This window comes from Alosa sapidissima, chromosome 6 (assembly GCF_018492685.1).
Source record: "Alosa sapidissima isolate fAloSap1 chromosome 6, fAloSap1.pri, whole genome shotgun sequence".
NCBI lineage: Eukaryota > Metazoa > Chordata > Actinopteri > Clupeiformes > Clupeidae > Alosa > Alosa sapidissima.
The window spans coordinates 2,775,164-2,801,610 of NC_055962.1; the positions used below are offsets into that span (position 1 = coordinate 2,775,164).

At 39.8% G+C, this 26,447-nt stretch overlaps 1 protein-coding gene and 1 long non-coding RNA gene across 4 annotated transcripts in view; both read right to left on the reverse strand.

Annotated features, from left to right (window-relative positions):
* Positions 1-264: 264 nt before the first annotated feature.
* On the reverse strand, positions 265-4,527 carry LOC121711436. Its single transcript, XR_006032323.1, has 6 exons — positions 4,466-4,527; positions 3,149-3,242; positions 2,521-2,593; positions 1,878-1,992; positions 893-981; positions 265-796 (listed from the first exon to the last, which is right to left on the reverse strand). It is a non-coding gene; the product is annotated as an uncharacterized LOC121711436 (long non-coding RNA).
* An 8,574-nt stretch (positions 4,528-13,101) lies between these two features.
* heca (hdc homolog, cell cycle regulator) overlaps positions 13,102-26,447 on the reverse strand; it is a 37,801-nt gene continuing 24,455 nt past the window's right edge. For 2 of the 3 annotated variants that reach the window (XM_042095024.1, XM_042095025.1), the window contains exons 3-4: positions 25,505-25,659; positions 13,102-14,192 (exon numbers count right to left, since the gene is read on the reverse strand). In XM_042095024.1, the coding sequence (XP_041950958.1) occupies positions 14,028-14,192; positions 25,505-25,659 (320 nt within the window). In that variant the 3' untranslated portion in view covers positions 13,102-14,027. Of the gene's footprint in view, positions 14,193-25,504; positions 25,660-26,447 lie in introns of those variants that run through there. The other variant, XR_006032316.1, reaches the window with a different exon arrangement.

Sequence of the window (26,447 nt, forward strand, 5' to 3'; positions counted from 1 at the left end):
AATTAATTACTTTTCTTTTTTTATTAACATTTGCCATGATATGGCTCAAATCAATGTGCAGAGGTACAATATATATGTCAAAGTTTGGTCCATAAGAATTTTGTTGAGCAAAGGCCTTATACTCATATAAATCATTGACTTTAACAATAAAACAATGTTCCTCACAATCCATAACCACATATGCATGAAAATGCTCTGCAACACTGAGTAAACATTTCATAAACAAGAAATAAAATATAATCAAGAGTTTTTTACAATTTCACAAACTTGTTTTGCTTCAAACCTATTACTAGAGATGTGCAATAATGGGCCAATTTTCCATAAGCAAGACAGATAATGCACCATGAAGTGATGTTACATGTGGGTATACCCAAAGTCCTTTTAGGCAAGTCCCTCCACTCAGCAGCCATATTGCAACGCATTTTGGGCACTTTCGGCAGGCTTCACAACACCAATCTTGCTCCAGCGGCAAGATCACAACACATGATTGGCACAATCAATGTCTTCACAACACACCACATGATTGGCTCAATGTATTTACATGTCCACGTTTTGCCACGGAGGGGGGTGTGATATATGTAGACAACACCATACGTTACAAACTAACCCCATGCATTTCTATGGAGGATTTTTTGATTGCCGTGTCTCCTCATTAGAAAGTCTACCTCCTTAAAAAGCTCATGGTGTTCATGTATTCCAAGGCTCCCGAGCTGTTCTTGACCAAACGCTGCGACACTCGTTGCTTTAGGCGCCATGCCAGATAGCCCGTCCCTCTTCCAGCATCGTAGAAGTGTTCCTGCAAAATAATGTGGGCAAGAACTATGATTATCCAGATCAATAGTTGAACATTATTATTATATATAACCTTAAATGGAAATGAGTAAAATCTTACATAGCCATTGGTGGAGTAAGGATCCCTGAGATTAGGAAACAGTCACAATGCCGAGTGCATATCTTTTTCCTTGACTTCGTACTGGTATCCTAAAAACAATAGGAAAATTATATTAGATATATTCAGACAACATTACAAGCTATAAAATGGAAGAGTGATTAAACATGGATTATGGATAAAATATAGACTTAACGCTTCTTGCCACTAAAATATGCTTAAGTAATATTACATTACATTAGGCTAACACATTTTTAACCAAAGCGACTAACATGGTAGCAGTTTAAGTTTTAAAGCAATTCTCTCAACAATTTTAGGACAATTTAAAAACAGTAGAGTACAGTAAGAATAAGTGCATCAGTGAGTGCTGTTTTTAAACAGTTGAGTGTCAGTTCAAGACAGGTGGTAAGTACTAGGATCAGCAAGACTTGTTGTAAGTAGTGCTATGAGAGGAGATGTTCTCTAAAGAGCTGGGTCTTCAGGAGTTTTTTGAAAATGGAGCCACTGTGTAGTTGGTAATAGATATCCCTACAGCTAAGGTTCTACCTTATAGCATTTATCAACCCCACAATCACCAGTTCAATATTGTTTTTACACAGCAATTCTACTACCTAATACCTGGATTAAAATACATTAATTTAGGGTTTTCTTGTCACTCTGCAGGCAGGTTGTGTGAGGCTATATGTGCACAATAATGATTTTTCATTTTATTTCACATTACATTATTCACCCTATTACATGCACTCTATTTTTCTCACTCAAACAGTCAATTGTGATGTTATGTTACAATGTTCTCTCACTTTGAATGAATGGAATGATAACATTGGATCAATGTAAAAATGGCACTACCACTGAAAAGTCTGAGTAGGGATGTCCTGAGATAACCCCACCCATGGAATCCCTCTCGTTCAGTCAGAAAAGAGTTAATAGTTTGACTGGACCTAACTGTTGTATACAATTAGATTAATTTATTCAAAACAAAACATACCCATGGACCAGGATATTCAGAAGATGCCTTCTTGTACAGTGTGTCAAGGTGCTCTACTATACTCCTCCATTATTTCCTCTCCCATTTAACTCTTCTCCAGAACCTCCTGGACCATCTATGCGTAAAAAAAGAAACAATAACAGTGAAACACTTGTAAAGAGAAAACTTACATGCACCCTCTAAAAAGTGTAAATCCAGAGTACAAACAAGAAAGCTAAGGGGGCAGCTAGAACGTCAAAAAACAAATGCTATTTAATACCACTGATAGTGCTCAAAATATAATTACACTTCTGTGGTTGTGTGATGAGGGTCTCTACAGACAAACAGAAGTATTGTAAACTTGGAAAGTGTACAGAGAGATTATAACAAGACCTGTATCTGAAGGAAGCAAATTGCTTGGCTTCGTGTTCTAGTAGCATGAAATCAGTGGGATTTTGATCTTGCAGCACTGGATCTGCAAGCAGATCTGACCGAATCTAATAAACATACTTTACGTTCAGCCAGATCTGTGCAGAGCTGCAAGATTGAATGTGCCCACTGATTTGACACTACCGGAACACCAGGCCAGAAGCCAGGCTTCTGCATTTTGGAGAGGAGACAGACAAGGATTTCTCCTAGTGATATTTTAATTTTAAATGCTCACCTGTTTGGCCTTTTTCTGCTGAATCTCCTATGGCAGAGGTGTTCTCTTCTTTTGCACCAGTGGATTGATGTGCCTTGTTTGAAGAACAAGAAAAAAAAAATTGGAATCTTAAAGGGCTGCTTTAAGAAATTCGGTCTCCAGTTTTATTTCACTTAATTCAACTAAAGGGTGACAAAATTTTTTTTTTTTTTTTAACCATACCCACTTTATTTTGGCGTGAACAACACATTTCACAATTTTCTTCATCAGGTTTGAACGTGTACCTAAAGCCTTCACGCCAAATAAAGTCAACAAAATATACCCTCCAGTGTGCGATTTATACTAGTTTTTGACTTTTTAATAGTTATACTGCACACCATCAGCACCTGCAAAAGGGCTGTGCACAGGGATTTTGAACTTTGATTGATTTCAAATGTATTTCTTAAAAAGGATCATAAGGATCTGCATTAACTCCAGCCAGGATACAAAGTGTGCGTGTGAAATCATTAAGAAACATGCCTACGGTCAGGCTGATTCATAGTCTAAACAAGCTAGAAAAAAGAAAGAAAAAAAAAAAAGCGTTGCAATATGGCTGCCGAGTGGAGGGACTTGCCTAAAAGGACTTTGGCTAAACCACATAAAACCTCACCTTCTCGAATTAAACTTTGAAAGGAAAAACCAGGCAGCAGTTTGAGGTACTTTTTTCTCCATGGTACTGGACATTGATGAGCATTTTGCTGACCCTGTTAAAACAAAGAAAATGATTACATCAATACAAGAACAACAATGATTTGACTATCAGCAGCATATCAACTAACCAGCAAAGGACTTCTAAACTTTATTCTGACATTATTTACCACAGGTTACCAAATGTTTCAAAAATGTTTCAAGTGTTTTGTCTTAAAATATGTTCATATAATCCCTACTTTTTAAGCAACATGACTGGTAATAACTTAAATAATTTCATTAGGCAGTAAACTCGTCTACATTTTACCATATCCATAAAAAAACTGCTCATAATTTCAGAGAATAAACATTTCTTACTCTGCTCAGCTGTAACGTTATGCCTGATGGACTGAATATCCTTATGCACGTGCTTGCAAGCTATTGAACCACAATTTCTACAAATATCTAAAATAAGTATCAGCTAGCTAACTTCTATACTCCTTGGCTTACCTGCACCCTTTATAAGATAGGAAACAAAGAAATTGATCTAACCCAAATAAAGCCAACAGACTCTAACAGAAACGAATACCAGTGCCATACAGAGAATGGAGACTGCACCAAACCAACCAGGCTAACGGTTACCTTACACCTCTGTTTGCTACAAATGCCTAACAGTTAAACGAATGCCCTCGTGGTCTCAGCTAATGTTAGCTAGCAGCAATTTTTTATAACCAAGCAATAGTGTTCAGTTCAACCAAACGTCAATGAGTCGACAGACTGTTATAATTAGTCAGTCAACAGATCCATTTGTGCCAGGTGAGCATTTGGCAGCACACTAACGTTAGATCGCTATGAACAGTGGAGTTCTGGCTGTAACTAATGTTAATCAGCTAGGCTACGTTAGCATGTTAGAGCTATTCCCTCAGTGGGTATTCAAATTCCAACCGCCTTTTCGAATTTCAGAAAGGACTTTAAGACGTTGTCGACTCCAATATTATATTAATGTCAGTTTACAGTTTAAGTATTACAAATTAACATAAACTTAACCATTTCAATTTGATAAGGTTATAACCCACCGAAGTTATGTTAGCTTGCTGGATGTTTTACCAATAATTTTCTGAGCTAGCTAGTGCTAGCGACCTTGCTACTAGCTAGCGACCAAGCTAACGTCACCAATATTTCATAGTAGGTAAAACACGTTGGTATGAAAACATATACCTGTGATGTGACATTACTTAATTGTGTATTTGTCGTAGTTTTCATGCTAGCTTACAGAAGTATAGGGAACAAATGAATTTACCTTTTACTATCCCACGATGTACTTCAATGGCGTCCATCTTCATTTCAAAAATCTCAACTGAAGGACCGGAAGTGTAAATGACTCCACCCCAGAGTTCGTACATTCACACCGACTTAAAACACTAGGTTGTGAGTTTTAATTACACCGTCGGTGTACATGTTTGTTCAAACAACTCCCGAAGTTACACTAATTAACACTAATGAACACTGAAAAATATGTCTCTGAAAAATTAACACTTAATAACACTGTCAATTTTACTGTGTATATGAGTAATTTTTTTTCCTTGGTGAACAACCATACAACCATCATTATGTGGATACCATTAACAGTGCACATTTTCAGATCTGTACTCTTTTTTATAAAGCCCTTAATTCTATTGTCAAATGTATGCTAGGAATTTTCTTGATGTTGTGTGTTTGCCAACACACCTTTTCACCATGTGAATGTGACTGCCAAATACGTAGGATTGTCAGTGGCTCAGTGGGATAATGCCTAGTGCTGATGTTTGTTAGGTTGAGAGTTCGAATCCCTGGTAGTGCTTTAGGCTCTAGCTCGAATACTATTGGTTATTGAAGATTCACACCATTGAACAGCACCTGAATGAAATCAGGCAATCAACATACACAGTCATTAGTTGCCAAGAATCAGAATGCCGAGACACTCTGACATTTAGGAGAACTTCTTTGTTCACTATTTTTCCTTCATCATTAAGTCTATCATATTTATATTTCATCCATTAGTGTTCTTCTCTACAAATGTCTAATTGCCCCAGAATTTCAAAAAGATTTCAGGTGTACTCTTTTAGGAAAGCCCTTCATTTTATTGTCAAATGTATGCTTGGAGTTTTTCTTGTGTGTTTACCAACACACATTTTCACCATTTGAATGTGACTGCCCAATGTGTATGATTGTTAGTGGCTCAGTGGGATAATGCCTTGTACTGGTGTTTCTTAGGTTGAGTGTTCGAATCCCCATTAGAACTTCAGGATCAAGCTGCACATGCTATTGGTTACTGAAGATTGAACAGCACCTGAATGACATAAGGCAATCAACATACACAGTCATTAGTTGCCAAGAATCAGAACGCCGAGACATTCTGACATTTAGGGGAACTTCTTTGTTCATTATTTTTCCTTCATCATTAAGTCTATCATATTTATATTTCATCCATTAGTGTTCTTCTCTACAAATGTCTAATTGCCCCAGAATTTCAAAAAGATTTCAGGTGTACTCTTTTAGGAAAGCCCTTCATTTTATTGTCAAATGTATGCTTGGAGTTTTTCTTGTGTGTTTACCAACACACATTTTCACATGTGAATGTGACTGCCCAATGTGTATGATTGTTAGTGGCTCAGTGGGATAATGCCTTGTACTGGTGTTTCTTAGGTTGAGTGTTCGAATCCCCGTTAGAACTTCAGGATCAAGCTGCACATGCTATTGGTTATTGAAGATTCACACCATTGAACAGCACCTGAATGACATCAGCCAATCAACATTCACACTCATCAGTTGTCAAGAATCACAATGCCGAGACACTCTATGACATTCAGGGGAACTTCTTTGTTTACTATTTTTCCTTTATCATAAAGTCTATCATATTTATATTTCATCCATTAGTATTCTTCTCTACAAATGTCTAATTGCCCCAGAATTTCAAAAAGATTTCAGGTGTACTCTTTTAGGAAAGCCCTTCATTTTATTGTCAAATGTATGCTTGGAGTTTTTCTTGTGTGTTTACCAACACACATTTTCACATGTGAATGTGACTGCCCAATGTGTATGATTGTTAGTGGCTCAGTGGGACAATGCCTTGTACTGGTGTTTCTTAGGTTGAGTGTTCGAATCCCCATTAGAACTTCAGGATCAAGCTGCACATGCTATTGGTTACTGAAGATTCACACCATTGAACAGCACCTGAATGACATCAGGCAATCAACATACACAGTCATTAGTTGCCGAGACACTCTGACATTTAGGGGAACTTCTTTGTTCATTATTTTTCCTTCATCATTAAGTCTATCATATTTATATTTCATCCATTAGTGTTCTTCTCTACAAATGTCTAATTGCCCCAGAATTTCAAAAAGATTTCAGGTGTACTCTTTTAGGAAAGCCCTTCATTTTATTGTCAAATGTATGCTTGGAGTTTTTCTTGTGTGTTTACCAACACACATTTTCACCATTTGAATGTGACTGCCCAATGTGTATGATTGTTAGTGGCTCAGTGGGATAATGCCTTGTACTGGTGTTTCTTAGGTTGAGTGTTCGAATCCCCATTAGAACTTCAGGATCAAGCTGCACATGCTATTGGTTACTGAAGATTGAACAGCACCTGAATGACATCAGGCAATCAACGTACACAGTCATTAGTTGCCAAGAATCAGAACGCCGAGACATTCTGACATTTAGGGGAACTTCTTTGTTCATTATTTTTCCTTCATCATTAAGTCTATCATATTTATATTTCATCCATTAGTGTTCTTCTCTACAAATGTCTAATTGCCCCAGAATTTCAAAAAGATTTCAGGTGTACTCTTTTAGGAAAGCCCTTCATTTTATTGTCAAATGTATGCTTGGAGTTTTTCTTGTGTGTTTACCAACACACATTTTCACCATTTGAATGTGACTGCCCAATGTGTATGATTGTTAGTGGCTCAGTGGGATAATTCCTTGTACTGGTGTTTCTTAGGTTGAGTGTTCGAATCCCCATTAGAACTTCAGGATCAAGCTGCACATGCTATTGGTTATTGAAGATTCACACCATTGAACAGCACCTGAATGACATCAGCCAATCAACATTCACACTCATCAGTTGTCAAGAATCACAATGCCGAGACACTCTATGACATTCAGGGGAACTTCTTTGTTTACTATTTTTCCTTCATCATAAAGTCTATCATATTTATATTTCATCCATTAGTGTTCTTCTCTACAAATGTCTTATTGCCCCAGAATTTCAAAAAGTTTTCAGGTGTACTCTTTTAGGAAAGCCCTTCATTTTATTGTCAAATGTATGCTTAGAGTTTTTCTTGTTGTGTGTTTACCAATACACATTTTCACCATGTGAATGTGACTGGCCAACATGTAGGCTTGACAGTGGCTCAGTGAGATAATGCCATGTACTGGTGATCCTTAGGTTGAGAGTTCAAATCCCACTTGAAGCATTAGTGTTAGAATACTGTTGGGTTGTGGATGTTAGCATACTACAATAGAATGCTGTTGGGTTGTGGAGGTTAACACACTATTACATTACAGCTACTTGTCAATATGGACTTGTAGTGTAACTGTATAATTATAGGCTGTTTTTCTTATTGACTCCGACACAGCTGTAGCCTATAATTATTTGTTATTCTTATAATATTTGTCATTTCTTATACATATTTAGTCGGCTCTTCCACTTGACAGAACAACTCTGTATCGGTTAAGGATTTCACGCATGAAACAATGCTGCAGAAACACGAAAATACGACTTTGAGTTTAGTAGGCTATCATTTTCAGTTCCTGTTTATCTATTGCACGATGGGTAATAATTTAAAGGAATCGTGTTGCAGTCTTGTAAATAGTGACCCTGCAAGATCCCTAGTCATTGCAAAATCATAGTCTGTGACTTAAAACTCTACTACTTGTCTTTAGATGTGAGAGGGTCTGAGACTGTAGTCTTTCAAAAATCTTTTCCAAATCTTTGCAAATCTTTCCAAAGTCTGTCAGTGTAAGGAGGTGCTGTGGAGAAATTGCTGGATTGTTTGGCTCTGTCACCAAACCACACCCAGTTTACCTGCTGGGAAACCCTGTAGCTCCGGAGCAGGGGCTCAGACCAGGATAAATTGTTTGCTTGCCCTCAGTTCACTCTTTTGTTCATCTCAACCCAGCACTCCAGTGTGTCCTGCTTTGTGTGCGTCTTTGAGTTAACGTAAGTCATCACTTTAATGACCCTCATTATGACTTTTGTGATGTTTATCAGTTTGTAGAGTAGCTCTGCCATCATGTGTATAGTTAAGGTCTTTGTTTGTTGGTTTGGTGTGTTGGAGTCCCATGTGAGAGATGATTAGGTGATGTTGGTTGACTTGGGATGTGAAGTATTGTTTAGTTGTACCTTATATAGCCATATGATTTCAGTTTATTGTTCAAATGTCAATTGGTTTGTTTGTGAGTTGGGATCTGTACTGATTTACCCCATTTCACTGATTACTCCATTTTCTGTTTTTCCTCTTTGATGCAGCACACATACAAGTAAAGAACAAAAGAACAGATGAATTGAAACTCAAATAAAGTTCACTTGTGTTGCACCGAAACCTGCCATCTCTGTGTCATCACTTCATACCATTGAGCCTTCTGACCGAGGCTCTGCCTGCTCGCCACACACTCACTCTACCTCGACCCACATCGCCCCCTACAGTTCCTTCAGCTGGGTTGTGGAGGTTAGCATACTAGAATAGAATACTGTTAAGAATACTATTAGGTTGTGGAGGTTAGCACACTATAACGTTACAGCTACTTGACAGGACTTGTCGTGCAAGGCAAGTATAACTGCATAATTATAGGTTGTTCATCTTATTGACTCCAACACAGAACCCACCCCCACCCCCCTTCACCTACCACCACAAATACAATTCAATTCTGTGGGAAACACTGCCTTCCATTAACAGACGCTTCATCTTATCCATGACAAATGCATAGTCCTGTAGAATAGAGTATTGTTAGAATACTATTGAGTTGTGGAGATTAGCGCACTAGAATACTACTGTTAGAATACTGTTGGGTTGTGGAGGTTAGCACACTAGAATAGGGTATTGTTAGAATACTATTAGGTTGTGGAGGTTAGCACACTATAACGTTACAGCACAGGGTAATCCTAATTTTATGCATCAAATTTATTCCAATCCAACTCAACACAAAGTGAAGGTTTTATCCAGATCAAAACCAAGAATAGATTATGTGATCTAATCCAATTTCAGGATCCTTGTTTCCCTTTGAACAAGCCATTTTCAAGATTTGAGCCAATCCGATAGCCGAAATCCGATAACCGAAATCCGATCACGTTTCTTTTGAACAATTGGGCCCAAACAATCAAAGCATATGTAAAACTAAAAAGCTATGCTACCTCATGTTCGTTTTGCTCGGACCCCGTAAATCACCGCTTGCGGTTATATTTATGTTTCCCATTGTAATCATGCAATTTGTAATGTTTTGCATGGAAGTGCGCTGGTGTGCGTTCATGGATGAAGGAAAGATGGTGTACCCGCCAATATGACTGTTGACAATGCGCTCTTAAAATAACATATCAACAACTCGCCATAGACTTCCGACCAGGTGTACAATACTGCCATACAAAGGCAAAAGGCAGTAACTGCATTTTTGGTCAAAAATTAGTTATTGTCATTTTTGGGATATTAAAGACTTCCTTTATCATGTGGATAAATATCTATACTCAAAGTCACTGTTTTTTCAAAAAATAGAGGGTTGTGTTCACAGTAACTCCCAAAACCATACTGCCCTACAAAGGCAAAAGGTAGTAACTGACCAGAGAGTCAAACTGAGAAAAATTACTTCAAAGTTTTTTGTTTTGTCTACACAAATGTATTATAGGTAGAGCAATGAAAATCTGGTGACTTGTTGCCCTGATGAAGAAATGTGTGTATATAAAAAATCTTGTGCTTAAAGTTGACCTTTAACCCTTATTTGTCAGATACTGTACTCTGCCTTTGTATTATGTACTAAAAATAAGGAGTCGTGCAAAGGCAAAAGGCAGTAACTGGGGCATTGAGGAGACGAAGAAAGAGGACATTGTGAAAAACATTGTCCTCTTATGCCCCCCAAAAGAAGGGTTTTTTGGCTCTCATGTCTTGTGGAGGAGTGACAGCATAATTCAAATCAAGTTTATTGCATCCAAAACAATGGAAATTACATTGCTTATGTTATGCCCACCGTCATTAGAAACCTCAATTTAAAGAATGGGTCGCTTGTTTTTATCTCCATAAATGAATTTTAAACCATCCATTAATTTGCTATCTTTGCATTCTCTTTCAAATAAATTATTGTTTTTAATTATCAGAGATAGTTGTTGTATTTATTCATACTGTGTACACTCTTGTGTCATATATCTGCAGTCACCCTGTTGGTTTTGCTGCACACAAAATTGAAGTTCTTTAGTCTAGGTTGAGTCCAACTGAATGCACTCCCAGCACTGGATAGCAACAACTATGTCTAAGTAATTGTGTGTCATCTAAAACAAATGCCATGATTTAGACTTTAATGAAGGTGTTCAGTTAAAGGGACACCAGGCAACGTTTTCGTGTTAATTAATCAACTTTGTAAGTTGGTATATGGTTAAATGACTAATTACAGGGCGAATGAAGACTCTCTCGCCCGCCCCTACTGCCTGTAGGAAGAATATCCCACTTGCAAGTTTGGTGTATCCTACCCGCCGACCAAAGCAGGATCAGTTTACATCCTGCATACAGCACAGAGGCAGGCTAACGAAACTCTAGCGATTGTTGCAAACGTCTGTATAATGGCAGAGCCAGTGAAGAAGCAGCGAAAAACCCTTGACGGAAGATGCAAAAAAAAAAAAAGGAAAAGAGCTTCAGACCGAGCGAGGGGGAGTTTCGTAGAGAAAAAGCATCAAGCTTGCCTGGTGTCCCTTTAATGATCTATATGGTGGTTAGCAAATATTGATTATATGTCAGTTACTGCCTTTTGCCTTTGCACGACTCCTTATTTTTTAATACATAATACAAAGGCAGAGTACAGTATCTGACAAATAAGGGTCAAAGGTCAACTTTGAGCACAAGATTTTTTTATATACACACATTTCTTCATCGGGGCAACAAGTCACCAGATTTTCATTGCTCTACCTATAATACATTTGTGTAGACAAATCAAACAACTTTAAAGTAATTTTTCTTTGACACTCACATTTACTGCCTTTTGGCTTTGTAGGGCAGAATAGCGCTAAGCCACTCCCTAAGTTCTTAATTGCCACACCCCTGGGCGCATTGTTTGAAAAATAAACGTGCAAAATAAATAATACTTTGCGCCGGGTGGAAAACGAGTTTTACGCTATGCGCCAGGGTGCAAAATACAGCCCTTAGTTCTTAATACTGTGCATTGCCCCCTTTAGCAGCTTGCATTATTTTGTGATAGTTGTTGTAGTGTATTTTCTCAGATTAAGAGATGCCCATTCTTCTTGAGCAACTGAAGTGATTGCCTTCTTGAGCAACTGAAGTGATACTAGGCATAGCATCTCCTCATTTCTCAACACCAAAGGTTTCGAAGTTAAAACAACGGTAAAAAACCTAGGTGTCCAAATCAACAGCGACCTCTCTTTCAGCAGTCACATTAAAACAGTTACTAAATCAGCCTTTTACCACTTAAAAAACATATCCAAGCTTAGGGACCTAATGACCCAAACAGATCTTGAGAAACTTATTCACGCCTTTATATCGAGCAGACTGGACTACTGTAACAGTCTCTTCAAAGGCCTTCCCAAGAAAAAAATCAAACAACTCCAATTAATCCAGAACGCAGCAGCAAGGATTCAGATGAGAGCCAAAAGAACAGATCACATCACACCGCTACTCAAACGCTTACACTGGCTCCCTGTGAGACACAGAATCGATTTTAAAACTCTGCTACTTGTTTTTAAAACTCTGAATGGCACCTGCCCCATTTATCTAAAATACCTACTCCACCACTACACACCCCCTAGGTCACTCAGGTCGCAACAGAGACTACTCCTGGTTCCACCAACTACTAGAACTAAATGTGGTGAAGCCGCCTTTAGCTCATATGCAGTCAAACTCTGGAACCAGCTTCCTGAACACATAAAGGCCGCACCCTCAACAGATTGTTTTAAAACCAAGTTAAAGACCTACTTTTTCTCCCTTGCTTTCCCTTAACTTTTATTTTATCTAATCCTTCCCCTATTTTCCCATAATTTTTCATTTACCTATTTTCATATGTTTATTTTAATTGGTTATGATTTCTCTGGGTATGATATGTATCAACTTTCATAACTTAGATTTTTATCCAAATTACCTCGATGTATATATGGCATCTCTTTTTATGTAAAGCACTTTGAACTGCCCTGGTATGAAATGTGCTATATAAATAAATGTTGCCTTGCCTTGCCTTGAGCATCAAACATATATTCATATACAAATAAAACAAATTATTATTATTATTATTATTATTATGGGTTGTATTGCATGAACTGCACGTTTGAGATCTCCCTAAAGTGGTTCAACAATATTGAGATATTTAATTGATTTCATTATCATTACTGTTTAAAGGACACACAAACATGTTAATAAAGGGCTTCACCTGGCCACTATCCCTAAATAAAAGAAAGGTTTTCTGCATGATCAGTCATTTTTTCAAAAGAACTAGCCAATAATTCACAAATTATGCCAAGGTATGTAAACCTAAGAGCAAAACTGTATTTAGCCTCTTCAATGGCACAAAAGTGGTCGCATGACAATTCTACAGCTTCACAGCTAGACCCAAATAACATCAACATAACATCATACTCAACACTGCACTTACTTGTGTGTGTCTTTAGAAATATCTACCAAGTGTGAAGTCTGTCATACAAACGGCTCAATACATATACGAAGAACAGACACACAAACACAGACATTCCTTGCTTTATAGATAGATTTTATCAGAAAAGTCAAATGCCATACATGTTGTAATCATTTACACAAACAAGTAAACATTTTTCCGAGGTTGTGTGCAGACAAACATGTTAATGTTTTTCAACCCAAGACCATGGAAAAGCTAATTATTGCCTAAAGACAGACATATAACTTTGCTTTTGTAAACTAACAAACAAAACAACATGAGGGAATGCTGCAGCATCCATACCTCAACCAGGACCAAGTGCTCATGGGTTCTAATCCAACACGCAAGTCATTTCCCGATCGCACCCCACCTCTCTCTCCCACTCACTCTTTACTGTTACAGGTGTACATTTTTAAGATAAAAGGCAGCAATACAGTGATACCATACTTAAATGTGCTTCCACTGCATTTTTATACTTGGACAATTGTATTGTGTTGTTCAGTCTGTCCTGCCTTTTCAGTTTTAACAGTAAATTCTGCACAAGCAAACTTTGAATGTCCTAGTCTTTATATCTTATTTCACCCATAATTTTTACAGTTCAGTTGTGTGAACTGGTGTGGAAATTCTATGTGAATATTTAGTGATGGAATATTTATTATTATTATATACAGAGATAACAGAGATATTTTTGCATTTAGATACATTCACTTCATCAGTATATTTAATTTGCCTTGGTACAGGTTTATCTCCAGTGTCTCCTGCAAACATTTTATCCTGTAAAGATTAAGCTCATTTTCAGTTTTCAGGTTTCAGTATGAAGAATGAAAAAAGCACTCTTGTGGGCAAACATTCATGAAAGCCACATATAAACATTCTGAATTTAAATAAAATAAAACCCTCCATGACATTCTTAGCAACACCCATTATAATAACTTACAATAAAAGACATAGAAAGATTAGAAAATAATCGAAATAATGCAAACACATAGGGACACCATGTGTCAATAAGCTTCTAAGACCTTGAAGGACGAAAACGGTTTAACAAAATGATAATCAAGGTTACCACAATGTGGACATTGTTGTACATTGCTGTACTCAGAGAAGTACTGCATCCCAACCCGGACATCAATGACTGGCTTTCCACAGTGTTTGCAGTTCAGACGAGCCTATAAACACAGTACAGATTACACAGCTTAGCATTTAATTCATTTTTTAGATTCCTAAATCTCACAAACAAAATGTAATGAAAGTCACTGCCTCTGCATCATCTGTCCCACTAATGACACCATTATAAGAGTTCTTATAACGTAGCTGCTGGAACCCTACACTGTCAGAAATGTGCACCTTTTCCCTGTGAATTATCTAGCATATTATGTGTAATTATGTAGTACTTTACAGTAAAAATTAATGAATTATGGGTAATTGCACATAAATGAAACAGTATGCTACTGTACAAAGGATGTCCCACATACGTAGAACTGTGTACAACTTTTTAATTAGGGATGCAACATACCAGTACCGGCATCGAGTATTGGGCCAATACTGTGTTCAAATACTTGTAAAAATGATCTGCTTTCTTGCACCGATAGCACTTCATTACAGTTTCCCCTAAAGCAGTGTTTCCCAAACTGTGGGCCGCGCCCCACTGGTGGGCCATTAAGTCCTTGCAGGTAGGTCACGAGAAGTATCCAACGTAATTTAAATTTGTTTTTACTAAATTTTACGTTTTGTAATTAAAGTTGAAATACTGAGATTATGATTAAATAGCTCTAATTCAAAAGTACCAAGAGATATTGAAATTAAATATAAGCTTATTCTTCAAACTGACAATCATTTGATGTTGATCCAGAACATATTTGATGGGGTTGTCATTGATAGATTGTGGGTAACGCTACACTAAAGTGTCTTATAATTGAGTGGTGGTTGTAATAGGCTTAGTTTATTGCATCATGTTGCATGCATAATTGTTTAAATGCCATTAAATAAATGATAAGGAAATACTTTATCTTAGTCTCGTCTCAGAGATGTGGATAAATGTTTGGGTGGGCTGCAGAAAAGTTTTAGAAATGAAATTGGGCTTCAGTAGTCTTAAAGCAGTGATCACCAACCTTTTTGAGATCCCTGACCTCGCCCTGAACAAAGGCAAGATCTACCTTGAAGTGTCAAAAGAGAATCAAAGCTAAAATACTGTAACGTCGGCGCACAAGACATTGCGTAGCGTTCTCCCACGCAGGGCATGCTGGGATACGAGAGCGAACATTTGGGGGGTTTATGTCTTTATATCTCCTAAGTTATAAGTGTAAAGTTAGCGTCTTGATTGTAACATGTTCCCCTTTTAGTTCTCCCTCGTGTGTGATCCTTTTTGTGTGGGGGGCTGCGTCCTCCCCTGTATGTGTAGTGTGTGCATCTACTTGACCTGCCCTGTTTGAATTGTGTTCTGGGTCTGTGTCCCTGCTCTCGTTCTCAGCTAATAAACCTTTTGATTGGACAACTGTGTGTGTCACTATCAAATCGTTACATTGGTGTCAGAAGCGACTTTCGACCATGGCCTCCGCCCAGCGAGAGAAGCTGGGAGCGGGAGACCTCACCACTGGGTGGAGGCCCACGCAAGAGGATCCAGAGAGAGCCCTTGTAAGGGCTGCTAAAGAACTTGAGGCCTTCTATCGTTACTGCCGCCGAAGGAGAGGAGCTGTCGCCTGGACCTGCCTGCTGCCATGGGAGGAGATCTTGCCGGAAGAGGGGCCTGATGAAGCAGTCGCGGAGAAGACGACGCTGGCCTGGGCGCTGACTCCGCTGCGAGCCGCAACGCGTGAGCAGAGCCGAGGGAGAGTGGCGAGGAAGAGGTTTCTGGACGACGGACGTCTCCCTGCCAGGAGAGGAGGAGTGCCGCGGTGACACGCCGCGGAAAGTGCAGCCTGAGGGCGGCTGCTGAGAGGGAGCTGGTGACGAGCGGGGACGGCCACGTGGCTGCTAGCACGCCCGTACTGGATTGCTAGCAGCGTGGCGCCCGAGTGAGCTCCTGCGGCGTGCACCCTACGTGAGTTGGCGGTACTGTCGCACTGAACTGAGTGGCGGGCGACGCGCGCCGACGTTAGCATGTGGCTACCTCGTGGGCATTGCCGAGGACGGCAATGGCTTGTTGGGGGAGCTATGTAACGTCGGCGCACAAGAAATTGCTCGACCTTCCCAAGGTCACCATTATTGATGTTCATCGCATCATTCAGTCAGCATCGTCAGCGCCGAGGAGTAAGAGGAAGAAAGGTTTCAAGATGTACATATCAAGCTACATCGACAATTACGAAGGTAAGTAAATATAATCCGACCCTCACACCGAAGGTGGCACTAACGTTAGCGTTAGCTATTGCTAACCTTGCTTAGCGCAGCTGTGTTGCAGTGAAGTTAATTTAGCGGAAGCTTTTACTCTTGACTATAAGTTTATTTCATCGATGTTTGCCTGTGTTTTGAGTAATGTTAATGTTGTTCTGCTTTCATAATGATAACATGATGCTATACCCATAGTAGTGTCGAACAAAGAGCCAGGGACAGGGAGAGTCAGCGTCCGAGCTACCTGCCACAGGTCTCTCAGGAAGAGTGAGAAACCTCACGACCTCACAGTAGGAATTTTATATAGTTCAGTTATACTTTCCAAGCCAGTTCTGCACTAATTATGTTCTGGGTTTTCATGTAGGCATTATAAACGGATGTTGCCCTCTGAATGCCATTATAGTATTTAATCAATACAGCACTTGAACATGGAACCGAAAATTAGTGAGCACCCTCCCTCTCCCCCTTCCTTCCACTGTAAAGCGCTTTGGATCAACTGTTTTGAGTTAAAATCCGATATATAATATATATAACTATATAACTTGACTTGATAGCCTATCTGAAAACCCCAGAAACTGGTTGTGACAACGATTGTAGTTACTGTATGATAAGTTTCAGTTATACTGTGAAATATTTTCGACTTATGACACTGTAACTAACATTGTTCATTGTAACGTTAGTTACATCTAACATTGATTATAGTAATGGACCAGAGGGATGTTATTTTGTTGTACATTTAGCCTAAGCTTTGAGCCTAAACATGATTAATTATGGACTTTTCTATGTCTGTACTTTTTTTTTCTTTCAAATATCATGTTATGGTTATGGTTATATGGATGGCTTAAATACATGTATTTTCTGTTTGTTTTGTTTTAAAATGAAGATCATCCTTGATGGCTCCACTCCAGTGCAGCTTTGTGAGGCTGTGTGTTCCTGTGTGGCTGGCAAGGTTCTTTGCAACCACAACGTTGCCCTGCTTTACCAGACGGCGCATTATTCACAGCTCCACCTAAGTGCTGTACCACCTGTCCTGAACTGTACTGAGACAGAGCAACGCTGGCACAAGCCACGGACTATGGTAACCCTGAAAGTATTATGAACTGCATAGCACATTGTGTTTGGTCTTTCTTGAATGGGCATGCAAAGATTTGATCTGAAATCATTACATTTTAACAGGGTGTGAAACCAGGTCGCGTAAGGGACATGGTTGTCATGGCAGCTAAGCCAAAACAGCGGACCGTAGGAGGTGGTGTCAGGTAATATATTATCAATCTGAAACTACTTACATACTCTACTTAAACTCTACTTTTATAAATGGCTTGGAACAAACAAAAAAATAATTACTGTACTGAAAATAAATGTTACTGTTTGCATACAGGAGCACACTGTATAAAGCGGTGAAGGGGGAGCTGCCAGATCCAAATGTGCTGAGAGTTGCTGAGGTTTACGCTGACTTCCCTGCGGAGTTGGCGCCTCTCATCACCACCCTGGCAATCAGCCCTGATATCCCTCTGGCTGCATGGCAATGAGGCCCTGATAGCCTCATTGCCATGCAGCACCCGGTTGTCGTCAGTAGGTGTGTCCAGTACCATCCGGACGCACCTCCACCACCACCTCTACCGCTGGCTGATTACAGATTGGAGCCTACAACCTGCCAGTTTGTTTGCAGTCTTCAAGAACAGCTGCATCTGGTTTCCCTCCAAACCAGTTGGGAAGCAGCCAGACAGGTGGAGGCCTCTACTCGCGACCAAAGCCTTTCAGCTGAGTGGTACCGGGTTAGGCGCCAGCGTGTCACGTCATCCCACTTCAAAGAGGTCTGCCACATACGTGGTGAGAGTGCTGCACAACATCTTGCAGAGAGGATGCGGAAGGGCGTGGTTCAGACCGCTGCAATGAAGAGGGGCCTGGCACTAGAGCCACTTGCTGTTGAGGAATACAGCAGGGTCAAGAACATCACCTATTGGCCCTGTGGATTTGTAATCCATCCTGACGCTCCCTGGTTAGGTTGTTTCCCTGATGGCCTTCTATTTGATCCCACAGAAAACCCTCCATTTGGCTTGGTGGAAATCAAAGGCCCCAATGCTAAGAGCTATGTTGACTGCAGGTACTTGCGATCAAATGGCAACACCATGTCACTTAAACGGCAACACGCCTACTATTGGCAGGTCCAGGGGCAGCTTTTTGTCACTGGCATGGAATGGTGTGACTTTGTTGTCTTTGCAGAAGATGACATGGTCATTCAAAGAATATACAGAGACACAGAGATTGCTGAAGTGATACGGGAGAGGGGAGATCACTTTTTCTTTTATTTTTACATGTCTGTTTGTTTAAAATAATCTTTGTTCAATTACAACTATTTAAAATGATCTTTGTTCACTTACAATAGTTCTACATTCAGTGTTCCGTTTACAATTGTTGTTGTTGTTAAAATCATTTAATCAGTTCAAGTTTTAGTTTAGTAAAAATGAACAAAAACATCTCTACATTTGGCGATACCTGTGCACTTATAAAAATGAACAAAAACATCTCTACATTTGGCGATACCTGTGCACTTGTAAAACTGAACCAAAACATCTCCACATTTGGCGATGCCTGTACATGTGTGAAAATGAACAAAAACATCTTTACATTTGATGATCTCATTGCTTGTGCAGACATGACCACCTGTGCCTTGTTTTCTGGTACACAAATCTTGTATAGATTTGTAAAATGGAAATAACATTGCTTGGGCAAAAATAGCCACCTGTGCCTTGTTTTCTGGTACACAAGTCTTGTATAGATTTGTAAAATGAAAATAACATTGCTTGTGCAGACATGACCACCTGTGCCTTGTTTTCTGGTACACAAATCTTGTATAGATTTGTAAAATGGAAATAACATTGCTTGGGCAAAAATAGCCACCTTTGTCTTGTTTTCTGGTACAAGTCTTGGATAGATTTGTAAAATGGAAATAACATTGCTTGGGCAAACATAGCCACCTGTGCCTTGTTTTCTGGTACACAAGTCTTGTATAGATTTGTAAAATGGAAATAACATTGCTTGTGCAAACACTAACAACAATAACTTGTTTGTAACGAACAACAGAAATCTGTTCAGTTGTATAGATTTGTAAAAATGAACAATAAAACATTTAAACCATTAAGAACTGATTATTTGCATAACTGATCATTAGATGAAAGAACTGATTATTAGGCCTAAGTGACAGAACTAATTCTAAAAACTAACCACTTTAAAGCTCTCACTTCTTTGCAGCCCATGCCATAACCAGCGGTCCATTCTGATAATTGGACAGGAGGCATGCAACAGAAAACAGCTGGTCAATGCTTCCACACATGGACAGAGGGATGACATCATCAAATAGTTTGTTCTCCTTCACCCTCCTGATGCTGCGCTCGACATGGACTCTCAAACGAGCAATTGCCTGTGTCTTCTGGACATCCTCTTTGGTCATTTGTGCGTTCTTCAACAGGAAAGCTGGTCGGTACACTTTTCCTGGGCAGAGATTGTCCACCAAGAAGCCCTTATCCACCATAATGGCCATCTCTGGTGTAAGAAGTTTAGTGATGCCCGACAACCTGAAAATCTCCCTGTCACTCATTGAACCTGCATACAGTGGTGAGACAAAGGTAATTACACCATGTGGTGCAATGCCAATCATGGCCTTGAAGGTGGTGTGCGACTTGTATGTAGAGTAGACTTCACTCTGCAGAAGGAGAGAGGAGGGAGTCTGACAGTAGATCTCTGTGCAATCAAGGACCACTTGTGTATCAGGGAAAAAGGAAAAATCTGGTGGTAGATGAGCTTTCACTTCTTCTGGTGGAATCCAGAGACGAGTGGAACCAAGCAGATGATACAGGAAGTGGGTCCACGTTGTGATTATTCTGCTGGCCGTGGATGAATGAATCCTGAAACGGATGGCGAGGTCCCTCAGGTCCAGACCTGCAGAGAGGTGCATCAGAAAGAGCAACAGCTCATCCACAGGGGCAAGCTTCGTAGCTCTCAGTTGGGCTGGTTCACTGCTATCACAATATGATCACAATATGCTATATGCTTAGAGGAGGAGTACAAATCACATAGTATCAGTATGAATGTTGAAAATGACACTTTGCAAAATATTATTGTGACAGGCGATTTTGGTTTTATGCTAGTAGTAGCAACTATGCAGGAAGAATGTCCAGACGTGGATAAAGCATGCTAGTGTGTTAACAAGTGGCCCTGAACCAAGCAGAGAGAGGCGACACCATTATAAACCTACCTGGTGTGTAATACCAGAGATCCGCATCGGATCCAACGATGTGCTGCAGTCCAAAACGAGATTGCAGTTGAATGGATTCCAGCTGGTGTTGGAGCTCAGCGACCTTCTGCGTAAGGGCTTCACACTTGGTTACTAGCTCAAAAGACGACGTTGACGACGTTGACACACTGTATGTATGATCAGGCGGCGGTGGCAGCGGTGCTTCTGGAGGGTCAGACGCACAGGCCATGTCAGGGGACGGGGGTCTTGGACGTCGCTGCCAGACATTAAGCCTGGGAGCTGGTAAGGAGAAGTTGTTCCACGAAAACAAGCAGGTAACGACAGGTTATTCCTTCGCTGTTTCTGGGTTTTCGCTAGCCTGACGAGTCAGACCCACATTAAAATGTAGGGTCTGGTCGGTTGTCTTTCAAATTCCCTCTGCACGCAATAGGAAAGCGATATGAGTTCCATGCGTTTCCCACCAGCGGAGCTAGTTGGCTAGTTCAAACTTTTGCCAACTTAATAAAAGCTTAACTCGTGTAACACTGTTCGCCAACAGCAACATCCATCTTATTTGTTTTCAACTAGGGAATTCAAGCCAAACCGTTGCAACTCTGACATCAATCATAATGTTAAGCCCGCCTAACGACTATACACGATTTTATTGGCCTGATAGAAGTTTAATTTTTCGAGCTCACAAGCCAACGGAGAGTTGCTAGACTAGCCCTGGCAGCAAATGCAATTTGCTGCCGCTAGGGTGCGTCTAGAATTCTAGGCTAGGTTTTCGCCTGATTTGGGCTCGCATTTTTCACGACATAGCTCCCCCTCCAGCTTCGGTAGCAAGTGACTGCTACGCTAAACCCCCACTAGCTAGCGAGCTAGCCATCAAGAAACCAAGCTAAACACATACAGGGCTCACAATAAAACGGTCGAGCAAACACATTGTTCAAGAGACTATCAAACCACATTACAAAAACAAAGTTCACCCAAGGGTAGGCTACTTACAATTTCAACAGCAACAAAGCCAAGTCGGAGTCCGTTTTGCAGTGTTCTTAGTTAGAAACTACAATCTGACTACATGTTCGAGGCGCGATTGGATACTTCCGCTGAGTTACATCCGGATGTGTTCGGACCGCGACCAGAAAGTTGCATATTCGGTTTTTCCGCGGAGAAGCACAAGGGGGAGATGAAGCACCCACCAAACGACCCAAAAAGTATTGTAGAACCATCAGAATGACTCTCAACCTGCATAATTAAGGTAATTTTTGCTAAAATTGTTGCATATAGGGCTTCTTTAACATTTCCCATTCATAAATGTGGCCTCATTCATGTTTAATTACCACCACCACCAATTTGAAGCATACCTATGGGCTTAGAAATCGTCATTTACATGTACATAGCGTTTATAAAAGCTACATGCACCAGTTTAAAGGGAAACTTGGCAGGATTTCCGCCTCTGCTGGAGAAATTGTGCATTATGCTATTTCAAACTGTGGAAAAAGGTAACGATAAAGCACATGGATTTGTTTACAAGCTAGCAAAACGGTTAGCATAAGTTTGGCAGACAATGTGGATGTTACAAGGTAAGAAACATGATTTAAAACGAGTTTCTTGTTTCTCACTTCTCTTTCCGGGACGGTAGTCGCAATGTTGCAAGGTTGGTTTTCCGCCTGGGGACGCTAGAGGCAGCGGGAAAAGTCACCATTTTCACCGGAACAGGTCATTTAACCATCCAAATGATTTCTAAACGGGTTTATTACGTTGAAATAGTTGCCAAGTTCCCCTTTAAAATAACAGTGACCGGCTAGGGACATTGAAATACAGCGCCGTCTTTGGCATGCAAAGAAAAAACTTCCTTGGATTCATTTGCTGAATTTCCCTACATTCAGCGAAGTTATGAACCTATTTTCTACAACCTACAAGTCTTCCTAACATTCCGACATTGGCATTGCATTTTCCAAAGAAACAAAAAAAGAGAAAAAATAACTTTGTTTGTGATCTGTCACTGTCTCAGCAAAGCTCTTGAGCACAGACACCTGTTCAAAGGCTCTAGACCCAGAGACAGTTGATAAATTAACCTACCATAGTTTTGCTAGAACTAGCAGACTACCACAAAGTTGCTGAATGTATGTTATTTCAGGTTAGTCTGCAACATTGTACAAGTTTAACCAAAGTCCTCAGGTCCTCAATAACCTTGGGTGTTTGGTTGGAGTGAGATTATGTGAAGTCATAGTGCGTGTGCGTTAAATCTTTCCCTAAACCTAATTTAAAAAATGTCTGTCCCCTCTCTTTTGCTATGTATAATCCCTGATATAGGCCTATGTAAAAAAAAACTAATAGAATGGAAAAGTTTCTTCAAAATGTACAATTAATTTATTGATTGCACTTGAAAACAAGACCAGTGTTTGGAAGGATTGTGGCATGGAAGGAATATGAGCCACTGCGCCCCTGGGCACAGTCATGAAAAGGGCCGCCCTGCCCACCTGAAAAAGGTAGTAGCTCAGCAATTCTAGTGGGGTCCGGGGGCATGCCCCCCCGGTAGATTTAAAAAAAAAACCTTAAATGATGACTTCTGGCGAGTTTTAAGGAAAGAAATGGACAGATTGAGACTTACAAATATGAATGTGTGTATGAGTCAATAATACAATATTTTTTTTCCACCTACCATTGTGGCTAGCCACTAGAGATACAGTATGAACATTTGATGAAAAAACATGACCAAAATGATCACGGTCATTGGCATTATTGCGATATGATTAAAATGTGCTGACTTTTTTTCTAAACCTATACCATCAATGTTGGACAGAACTCATAATTGGCCTGCCCTTCATGCCCAGTAGCAACAAAACTAAAGGACAACAGAACAGCTAGTGTCATAAAAGTGGTGTGGCTCCTTTAAGACACAATCCACTGGTGTGAGTTCTGGAGCCATTCAACTTTATCTAACTCTATACTAGCCTATATCATCTAATTTTAATATTATATCTAGGCTATATTTAACATTTATTTTCTATTTGGCCTGTTATGAAATTATGCATTGCCCAATTTAAGCACACTTTTTTAAGACACTTAAATACATGCATGCCTAGCAGTTTGTGAAAATAAAAATGATGGCTACATAGACAAACTCTTAGCCATGAGCTGTATATCCTCTGATTTTAATATTTACAGATATATAGGTATTTAAGCACAGCTTAGTTTTAAGACACTTAAAGCCCAAAGTTGGAGACCATATAGGCCTAGAAATTTGCTACCATTTTACTCTGGAATGGCTTATTGTACAGGGGATTGCACCTTTGTGTTCGGTAAGCCAGGGGTCTCAAACTCAAATGAGCCGGGGGCCACTTCTGCCAATGTCATCTCGTTGGAGGGCCACATCAGTGTTAAAGAATAATACAAAAAAAGAACGGCTATTTCCTAAAATGCAATGTTTTCTTTTTCAAATACTGTATTTTCAAACACAAAACTACAAACAGAAAAGACTTTTTATCTATTTTTAGACACCTGTGCTAGCAACCTTAGCTTATAAATAAAATAATGATTAAATAAATATGAATACAAATTGTAAAAACAAACAAAAAAGCATAAAAACAGGTAGGCCTATGTGTGTGTTTCACACCAAATAAAAATATGTTCCTCTCATAACTGTTTTAAACCTGGCAAACTAGGCGTCAGGGTTAAGAAAGCAACCATTGGATTTTTACATCAAAATTTCAAAAGGCCATGGCTTGAAAGTGGTCAGATATAAAATCCTACTGTAAATGTTAAAATCTTTGAGTATAAACAAAAGTTTATGAAGGGGGTACATTTACCCATCTAATTTGCCACTGGATGGCAAGCAAATTATGCACCTTTCAGTAAATACTGGATGAACATATTTGAGCAGATTTAGGCTACTTTCTTTTTTGTCATATTACCAACATAACAAATTAACAGGAAAACACCTAAGATGTATAAACAATAGTAAACTATTACTAGCCTATAACCACAAGGCCTACAATAAAGTATCCTGGTCAAATCAGTTCCTTTGTCGCGGGTGACTTTGTAGTTCTTCAGAGCCCTATTTCTACAACCCCTGCTGTCTGTACCACGTCCAGTACGGACACTATCATCACGATTACCACTGCAACATCCAAACTATATTGGGCAGAGGGTCAAAATAAGCATGGTACAGTATATGCTTAGTGGACACCATCGTATACACGAAAAGACGCACCTACATTCACACCGTGACCATCACTGTCAATAGACGATCGATCATAATCTCCAACAGGATATTCTCTTTCAGAATCAGAATAGGTGAATAACATCACACGTGAACGTTTTTCAACATTTGGTGTAGGCCTGCTATGTCTGCTTCAATTTGTGCAAAACTATTACATCGCTTCCGCGTCATTACAAATGCACGTCTTCGTGTTTCTCGCGTGTAATACAAGTATTTTCTGAAAACTTTGTGCAGCGATTTTGGTTTGAATCAAGCTCTGGATGTCTAGCAATTAGTGAATACAAATGACATTTGTCACCGTACTTGGATCTATTGTCTATTTTAATCAGTGCCGTTGTTTGTCGCAATTAAAAATACCCTCAAGGGCCGGATTACATTATTATTTTGACATAGGTCGCGGGCCGGAAATGGGCCGGGCGCGGGCCGGGAGTTTGAGACCCCTGGTTTACACAATGCCCCTGACTAGCAAGCTCGACTCCCAATCCGAGGTGCTGCTGTGTGTTCGAGTCCGGGCAAGTGCAGGACTGAGCCCAGCGGTCAACACAACAGGTTATATTGGTGCCATGACCCGGATCGGGAGTGAGGTTTAGGGGGCATGAGGTGTTATTCTTAATTTTGAGTGAGAGACGCTTAAGACAAGTCTGAATCCATGGAGGAAATATTTTATTAATATTTTTTTCTAATAGCTGACTTACCTGACAACATGGTGAGGCTGCCAATATATCATACGTGTACAGCGTCCCCAACTGGTGCCAACTGCCATCCCATCGCGATTTACACTTTATACACACAATTTTGTGGACTCCTTCCAGACAGTCCACACAGATGGCATACAGGTGCATCAGTCTCCCTTTAAGGACAAACGACAAATTACATATTTATCTTGAATGGTGCTCTGCAGCATTACTATAATTATGATAATTAATTTATACATTCTTTTACATATTCCTCACAAATTACTACAAACTCCTACTACAAACTGCCAGTCCCACCAGGATTTCGCAATGTGAAAATGACAACAATTAACGTAAATTCAATCAATCCCTGTGAATTCTGGACAATTTGCAATTTTGTCCAACCACCCTAACTTTTCTGCAAATTTGACAAATCATCATAGTTTCCCGAGATATCACAAACCACAGCAGTCCATTGGGCAAAATGTGGAGCCAGATGTCACCACACTCACTTCCTTTGTTTAGTGTTTAGTGAAGATGCAAATGTGACACAAAGTAGTACCAACAAAAATAGCCTCTAAGTACCATGCATTTTTGCTCTGCTGACTCGTCTTCAGTAACAACAACACATTGCAAATTAAGGCACCCAAAATGTTTTACAGTGAAGGGGAAACCACCACCATTTATTATACGCCATTATGCACTACAACACTCACCACACACCAACCTAAGGTGGAGAGTGAGGGAATGAATGAATGAGCAAATAACACTGGGGATGATTAGGGGGCCAGATTGAATAAACCAGGTTGGGAATTTAGCCAGGACACAGTCTTTGCTCTTTGCTTTACTCTTTGCTGTTTCAGCTATCAACCATTTAAAGTTTAAATTATTGCGCCTGTTGTTAACTTTACTTTATTTGTGCCATGACTGACAGGTGTGTCAGTGCAAGTGTTGAGTGCATCTC